Source organism: Ambystoma mexicanum, chromosome 13 (genome assembly GCF_040938575.1).
Source record: "Ambystoma mexicanum isolate Mex_15411 chromosome 13, UKY_AmexF1_1, whole genome shotgun sequence".
In the NCBI taxonomy this organism is placed as follows: domain Eukaryota; kingdom Metazoa; phylum Chordata; class Amphibia; order Caudata; family Ambystomatidae; genus Ambystoma; species Ambystoma mexicanum.
This window is the reverse complement of record NC_090938.1, coordinates 734,945,337-734,953,930: the sequence shown is the minus strand read 5'-3', so window position 1 is coordinate 734,953,930 and position 8,594 is coordinate 734,945,337. Positions and strand designations below refer to the sequence as shown.

General features: G+C 48.7%; 1 protein-coding gene across 1 annotated transcript in view; it reads right to left on the bottom strand.

Moving 5' to 3' along the window:
- Nucleotides 1-1,394: 1,394 nt before the first annotated feature.
- The window catches only part of ATP6V1G2 (ATPase H+ transporting V1 subunit G2), a 28,253-nt gene continuing 21,053 nt past the window's right edge, over nt 1,395-8,594 (bottom strand). Inside the window, exon 3 of the mRNA XM_069634998.1 lies at nt 1,395-2,597. Coding sequence (XP_069491099.1) covers nt 2,424-2,597 — 174 coding nt within the window. The 3' untranslated portion in view covers nt 1,395-2,423. The remainder of the gene's footprint in view (nt 2,598-8,594) is intronic.

The window sequence follows — 8,594 nt, the reverse complement described above, 5'->3', positions numbered from 1 at the left end:
GGCTTGCCTCTCTGGAAAGCCGGGTCGCCTCTCTGGTAGGGACTGGGCTGCTTAGTGTGAAGGTTGGGCTTGCCTCTCTGGAAAGCCGGTTCACCTCTCTGGAGGGACTGGGCTGCTTAGTATGAAGGTTGGGCTTGCCTCTCTGGAAAGCAGGGTCGCCTCTCTGGATGGACTGGGCTGCCGAGTGTGAAGATTGGGCTTGCCTCTCTGGAAAGCCGGGTCACGTCTCTGGAGGGATTGGGCTTCCTCGTGTGAAGGTTGGGCTTGCCTCTCTGGAAAGCTGGTTCGCCTCTCTGGAGGGACTGGGCTGCCTCGTGTGAAGGTTGGGCTTGTCTGTCTGGAAATCCAGGTCCCCTCCCTGCAGGGACTGGGCTGCTTAGTGTGAAGGTTGGGCTTGCCTCTCTGGAAAGCCGGGTTGCCTCTCTGGACGGACTGGGCTGCACAGTGTGAAGGTTGGCCTTGCCTCTCTGGAAAGCCGGGTCACCTCCCTGGAGGGACAGGGCTGTCCAGTGTGAAGGTTGGGCTCACCTCTCTGTAAAGTCAGGTCACCTCCCTGGAGGGACTGGGCTACTTAGTGTGAAGGTTGGGCTTGCCTCTCTGGAAATTCAGGTCACCTACCTAGAGGGACTGGGCTGCTTAGTGTGAAGGTTCGGCTCGCCTCTCTGGAAAGCCGGGTCACCTCCTTGGAGGGACTGGGCTGCTTAGTGTGAAGGTTGGGCTCGCCTCTCTGGAAAGCCGGGTCACCTACCTAGAGGGACTGGGCTGCTTAGTGTGAAGGTTGGGCTCGCCTCTCTGGAAAGCCGGGTCGCCTCTCTGAGGGCGCAGGGCTGCCTGTCCTCAAGGGTGAGGCTTTTTGTATATCTTTAGAATCCCTCCCAGTCTCTAGCCTCTCTGTCGGGGCAGGCAGATGCTCTTGACTTTCTTCTGTATCGGTGACCCCAGATCGCCGGCATGGCTGGGCCGGCTCGTTTCAAAGAATTTGCTCTGACAGTTCCTAGAGGACATTGTGGCTACCTCTCTGGTGTCTCTAGGCCATCCTGTCTCAAGGGTGAGTTTGGTCCCTCATTTCAGAATGACTGCAATGCCTCCAGGGGGCCTCAGCCTCATCTGTGGTTGTGAATGAGCGTGGTCTCGCTCCCATCAGTAGTGACGTTGACCTCACCTCTCTACGCTAAATGACCTTCCACTCGTCGGGGAGGAGGTCGGTCTTCCCTCTTGGGCGGGCTTGGGGCTGCCTCAATGTGTGGGCTGCCTCTGGTAGAGGGTAGCCTCACCTCTGTACATTGATGAGGCTCCCCCTCATCTACAAGGAGGTTATCAAACAGTCCATGTCTTGCTGACATGACCTCAATTCCCAGTGTCCTCGATGCCAGCTTGAAATGAAACAGACACAGTGACCACAGATATTCTTTAATAGGGGAAATGCCCTCAAATAGCCCATTGACCACATGCGTTGAATGAGAGAAGTTAACACTGTTGGGTTATTCGCCACGTGCATTCTGCAAAAGGATGCATTGTAAAGATCTAGTGTCCCGCTTCCACCGTGGCCTCCTAGGAACCAATTTCCAAAACCAATGTCCTATGGGTTGGCCTGCACAAAGCTTTCTTCACTGGTTGCTGGTTTCTGATTTTTCTATGCTTTAAGAATTTCATGAACAACAGAGGTGTGAGTGTAATCGCCTTTTATTGGCATGGCTTGGCACTCTTGGAACATACAGAAATGTGATTGGTTCTTCCCGTCTCTCAGGGGATTCAGATCCGTGTAAAGGCCATCTTGGAAATTCTATAGGAAGGACCGGGTTGTGTTCAGTTGGATAACATTTGGATAGATCCCGTTCAGTAGACCAGGACTCCTGTTAGTAGCACTCGCTGTTGGCGTGGTGATTGCGTTCTCCTTGGTTCCATGATTAAGCATCTATTGGAAGCCGCCTGATAAGAACGAAGGGTGGTCTCGCCTTTTAGTGTCTGGATTTGGATCAGGTCAGAAGGAATTGCCCTCTTTAATTGATTAATCAGTTAATCTTTGTTCAAAGAAGGTCTTGTGGGGTACTAGGTGAATGTTTGGGGACAAAGCTGACTTTGGTTAGGGGGAGCTTGGACTGGTTGGTTGAATAGCAAAGTCAACGGTAGAGAAGTTGTGGCAGGCTTGCTTAGTTCTCTGATTGGGAGACGACAGGCGTTAGTGGGCAAGACAATGTTAGTCTTTTCTAAGCTTGTACAGTTACTTGAGCTTTCAGTATGTTGTGGTGGTGGCATGTCCATTTAGAGGCAGGGCCTGCCTGGTGCTTAGGGGTCAGCATTGGCCGATCTTCTGTTGGAGGACAGCTCACGTTGGACTTGTTTAGGGCAGGATTTTACTCCACCTCTGGCCTATTGGTGGTTGAGGGAATCCACGGTAGGGCTGGGTGCTTGCACCTCCGGTTTTATGCTACGATGCGGTAGTTTGCGTGAATCTCAGGTTTCAGGTCGCACACAAGGGTGAGCAGCTGACGGAGAACCCGCTCCTTGTTCCTCTGATGGCTGGTCTGCATGACCTGGATCTTCTTCCGTGTCTGCTGTTCCACCTCAGTAGACAGGTTCCCCTGTGAGCCCATGACCTGAAAGGCAAAGAAGACCCTTAGCATCGTATGAACAACATGGGCACATTCTACTGGGCGCTGACCTATGTGCCTCAACCATGAATACACCACAATGACCGCTGATAGGTCGTTTCTAGGATACAGATCTTGGATGGCGGCAAGGATGCTATAAAAGCCTACCTTGGCCAATGTTGGGATTTACTGCGGTTACTATGGCCGAGAACATCAATAAGGGTGGATTTTAAAGGTGAATGTGGTGGATCTTTTGTAGGAGATGTTTCCAATAAGGACTTACTACCCAGAATGCATAGCACCAATAATGTGCAAGCTGTCAGCCTTGGAGCATGCAGCTCCACCTCACACAGATGGCATGCAGTCAGGGGTATCGCTCTACCTCTGATGCGCAAAGGCTCCTTGCACAGAGAACAAACGATTAACACTTTTATACAAAAAACAATGGGTACTCCTCAGGTTGAGAGCCCCACTAGCAATCACACACTACCTGGGTATAATTCTCTCATGTCAATCGTGGGCAGTAACACTGCACACTTCACTCCTACGCCCTGACACCCCTGTGCAAACCTTTCAACCGTTATCACTCCTGGACACTTCCGGGGCACAACTAGACCGTATCACTCTAAGGACACCCCTCTCACGGCCTACCATCCCAGGCCACAAGTGCACTTCTTCAGCTCCCGGACACTCCCAGGGCACAGTTAGGGGCTACCTCTTTCCTTCAACCAGTCATGGCGAGTCCAAGGGACACCACTCACTGTCTGCTCACCATAGACACTGTTGGGCACCAGACCTGTCACATTCTTGGATTCCAGGTCTGATTAGTTCTCAATTTGAGATTGAGGAATACTCACACTTTCCTTGAGGAGCCGACCCCTCACCCAGGAGTACTTACCTACCTTGACAAAGCTCCCAATTTCCGCTTAACCACAGAGCACCAAAACCCAATAAAGAAATCCCACCAATGAAGCTTCTTGTAGTGACAAGGAGACCTGTGGCTCATTGCATGGGGCAGTAAAATATAGAAACTTAAATTAACTGGTACATCTGTCCATTAAAATTTTAAAATAAAGGCAGCAGGGCTTTTAAAGGGAAAGAGCTGATGCAGAAGGCCAAATGTCCCGGATCATCCACTCACGTCCCGGAGAGAGTCGGGATATGTCTACAACAGAAAACCTGGAATGGTGGTGAACCTGCTGGGAGTGCAACCCATTGAGCTTCCAAATATTATTAAGACTCTAAGAAGAGGGCAAGTTACAGCAGATATTGATGGGGTCCAATATCAATGATATCTGATCGCGCAGGGTTACTGAATGCGGCCATCATTGGGCAGCCACTGAAAATGGTCACCTATGCCCTGCAGGATATAGTTGCATTTCCCTAAAGAATATGGCCATGCTTGTGCCAGAGACTATTCCCATCATGGTGCCAGGACACCATGACCACCATTCCACCAGAAAGTATGACCCCACTGCATCAGAATATATAACTACAATTATGCCAAAGATTAGGGCCTACGATTGTAATGTGCCAAAGAATATTTACATTTGTTCCAGAGTCTATGCCCTCCTCTTTTGTAGGAAAAAATGGCCGCCATTGCATTAGATGACATGGGCATCACTGCCTTTATACCAAGGATTATAACATTGTGCCACAGTATGCAAACCACTGTGCCAGATTGTATGGCCACCATTGCGCCGGACAACAGGTCTGCTACTGTGGCAGAGAACGCCCCTATCTTTGTTCAGTTGATTGTGCCATATTGTGCCACAGAATGAGTTCACCACTATGCCAGAGAAGGTTGCCAACTCTTCCAGAGAACATGCAGTATTGAGCTGGAAAAAATGCCCCAGTTGGGGCAGAAATGAGGTCTAAGTCTGTCAGAAAACATGGCCAGTTGTGCACGAAAACACACCCACATTTAGAAGACAAATGAACTATACTGACCCAGATATGCAGGTATCTAATTACCCAAGGGATTTGCCACACACTGAGGTAAGAGGTATATTAATATTGGAACAGTTTTGCGTTCCTTATTTTACGTGTTCATTATTCTGCAGATAATCAGCACTCACCCATTAACGACAATATACGACACCCCCACCAATAGTTCGTACACCCTTATTCTTCCTAGATGTTTTGCTGTATCTGCACCTGGTCACGAGGCCGACAACCACGGCCAATATACATTGCTACTATGGGTTTTTCACCATTCAAATGTTACCCTCCCTTCTCCTTTGTTGGGGTGCAATTGCAACGTCCCACAAAGGCGAAGAGATTGAGGCTCTGCAAAACATAGTAGCAGGCGGCCTAGTGCTAGCAGTTCTCGTCGGGCGTGGCAGAATGTGCATGTATCCATTTGTAGTTAGCTTTGACACATATTAGAAGCCCCATCTAGCAATACATAAAGAGCGACAATGTATACACGTTGCAGTTGCAGAGGTTAAAGACAGGGTGATGTATTTTGTATTTAGCGGTAGTATGCAATGGTATGTTTTAAGAGATGTCCTAGGAGGTAGCTGACCTAGGTAGGCATGCGAGATGGAGTCAGAAGTGTTCCGTGAAAGGCGAGGTCCAGAGGTTAAGGTAGCAGGTGTTCCACCATGTTGGATTTCAGGGCATATTACAAGATGTGCTCATGAAAGTATGAGAAACAGGCCTAACGTGAGGCTGCGGCTCTGCCCAGTTGATTCAGAGACAAGTCCCCTTCCATGCCCCAGCAAGAAGTTATGCTGCCAAGGCCACAGGCAGCCACGCTGTGCTGATAAACGCTAATTGAGTGCAGCTGCAGAGCTCAGAGGAGCTGGGAAAGGAATGTTAGGTCCAGGGAGGAACAGTGGGGGTGTGTCCTTTGAAGGTTGAATTCATGTGTGCAGGCCATGGGATTTCTTTGATGCCAAGAGGCCTGGTGAAGATTTTGAGCACTAATGCCCTCACCCAAAGAGCATTCATCCAATTTGAACTACAGAAGCTGAGCTATAGGGATCCATCAATAAGCAAAATCAAACATAAGAGTGGTGCCTTGATCACCTAATTCATGGGCACCTGGGTTCCCAGAGAGATAAAGGGAGAGACGTGCTAGGGCTGTACCATGATTTGGGATGGGAGGAGCAGAGGTGAAGCCAATACTTGTATCTACAAGGGCATGGAGCTGTCTGTGTGTGCCACCGTGCGTGGTGTAATGAGGAGGGCCATTGCATTATACAAGCAGGGTTGACCTCGCTATTCACACTTTGATCAGGCTTCGACGGAGTGGTGCACATCACATGATGGCCAGGAATATTTACTCATTAAAGCAATATATTATGGAAACAATGTAACTGGTTGTCAATCAACTCCTGAGTTTCGTAGTGATGATGTAGTAGGTCACGTGTTTAGGGGAATGTGTTTTAGATAATGTGTGACCAATAGGGTACTGGACTATATGAGATAATTAGAATTGTACATAGGTGTTAGCCAACGTGGATTGTGGGATCATGTGGTATCAGATAATAAAATTGTGGCAAAAATGTTGCTGGTAAAATAAATTGTGGCAAAAATACTGTGGTTTGACCCGGTAAAGGTGTACCCCATTATACCATTTAAGGGGAGCGGGGGTTGTGGGTGTGTCCCCCACCCCCCTTAAATGGTATAATGGGTCCAGGGGTTTCAGGGGTGTCCACAGCATCCTTTACATGATTGTGGCGGCAAAACCACAGCATTTTTGCCACAATTTTATGTATTCACTGACATTTTTGCCACAATTTTAAGACATGGAACCGGATCATGTAATCTTTATTATGCATATTCTTGTTAATTTGCGGTTTTACACGATAAAAGATGTAACTTCTTTGGGTGGAGTGAGCTCTGTGTTAGTTCCATTCTATGGGACAGTCTGCTACTTTTTGCATGGAATAAAACTGTGTTTTCCTTGCTAACGGTGCATGAATTATTTTGCCTACTTGGAATTGTTTTTTATTGTTCGGGTTTTGGGTCATTCACCTACACTTTCACTGAATGGACACCCTTACAACATAAACTTCCCCTCTGATGTTCAATCATATCTCCTATGTTCTCTGACAAAGTTCTTGCCTGACTCCTGGGGCAACTGGTGGGGCGACTACCAGGGCCAGTTGCCTCCCTGAGCAAGTGGATGATTGGCCTGAAAGCAGTATAAGGGGGATTCCCTGGTCACCCCCCACTTAGTCCCAGACATTTAGCAGGGGACCATCACACGGAGTGTCACGTCCTATTCCCAGCGGGGGTCCCCACGATCAAACTCAAACCTCCCACCCAAAAAGATCTTGGTCATCACATACACCCCCAAGATGAGGCATTACACAAAGACTCTGGAGCTAACTTTCAATATTCCTTTCAGCATTAGTGGTCCTTCCACATTAAGATATAAATCATGGGGGCGGGAGGGAGGGGGGGGCAGAAGAACCAGGGCTGCACAATCCCATGCTCCAAACTACAGGGCCAAAAGAAGGTTTTTTGTGTGGTTAATAAGTCAGGGAAACCATAGGCACTGGCCCATTTAGTGAAGTGAATTACATTTTTAAGAAAACAGACTGGTAGCGAGGAAGACTGCTTCCCTTCAAAATGGCAGCCAAACATCCGACTAGACCCCATCAGAACCCTCCAGTTTTCAATGGCACTAGTCCAGTAACCCCTGCTCAGACATCAGAAATGCTTGACATTTTCCTTAGGCCTTCGTCCAGTGGTTCCGCTCGGGCATTAGAGGCCCACCAGCATTTCCTGCAGCATTCCCATAGGAAACCCACAGCCATATCAGAGACAGTGTGAGAAATCATACATGGCCCAAGCATGCACAGACAGTAGTACTGTGCTTTCCTTCTCAGCAGCACTCTGCAAGTCCACTGAGTATCCCGATATTGTATTTAATCTGACCTCAAAGCCCAGACCGTCGTCGGAATAGGCCATGGAAAAAGGAATTTGGAAGGGTTTGGAGAGAAAGGAAGGCGGATTGAGTGAGGAGTTTGGAGATGGTTGTAGAAGGAGGAAGATGTTTGCAGAGGTTGCAGAGAAGATGCTCGAGGAGGTAGGGAACTAGAGGGGGAGAAGGAGGTAGTTGGAGGTGAATATCCGGAGCAGGGGGTATAGATACCTTAAAATAATGAGAGAGAGACCCAAGCAAGTAGATTAGGAAGGCCCAATGCAATGAGTTAGGGGGGAGACCCTGATTTTAAGAGCTCCAACCCACACTGAGAGGAGAGACAAGCATGGGCATAGTCGCAAGGACAAGAAAGCCAAGAGCAGGAGTAGAGAGGCTGTGAAGAGGACAGGAGTCTGGACCCCCATGCCAGGAAGGTGACAGAGGCCCTCTTAAAGATCAGTCAGCGAGAGCTCAAGCAAGGCACACTCCTGTTGTCTCAACAGCCGAGTCAAATACAGGCGAAGGCGATCAGAGAAGAAGGGTGCAGAAACCCTTCACACATAGGACTGACACCAAAGACGAAAAGACTGAGGAGAAGGATGGAGGAAGCCCTTTAAACCCAGAACTGAAACATCAAGCAGAAGAGACTAAGGCAAGATCAGAGTAGAAGTGTAATGGAATCGCTTTAAACTTGAGACTGAGAATTCGGGAGAAGAGACCTCAAGAAGCAAACAGAACAAGAGTACGGCAAACCTTCAAGCCTAAACTGAAATTACAGGGAGGCTTTTAGGGAAAAGCTAGGGACCCCTTTAAGCTCTGTGATTAGATCACCAGATGGGTGATTCAGGGGACAAGGTGCTTCCATGAGCCACTGGATGATGGCACCTGTGGCAGTATAAAGAGGATTCCCTGGCCATTCTCACTTGATCCCAGGCACAGGTCAGGCGATAATCGCAGGAAGCCAGTGCGAGACAGTCCACGTCACTCAGGGAAAGTCCTGATTGAGTTGATCCACCACAATAAGTCAGTGTGGGAAAGTCATAGATTTTCCCCAGAGAGAGAGAGATTCAGCTTGGGAGAGCCACAGTTCGCCAGCAACAGAGGTAGAGAATTATTGACTCTGC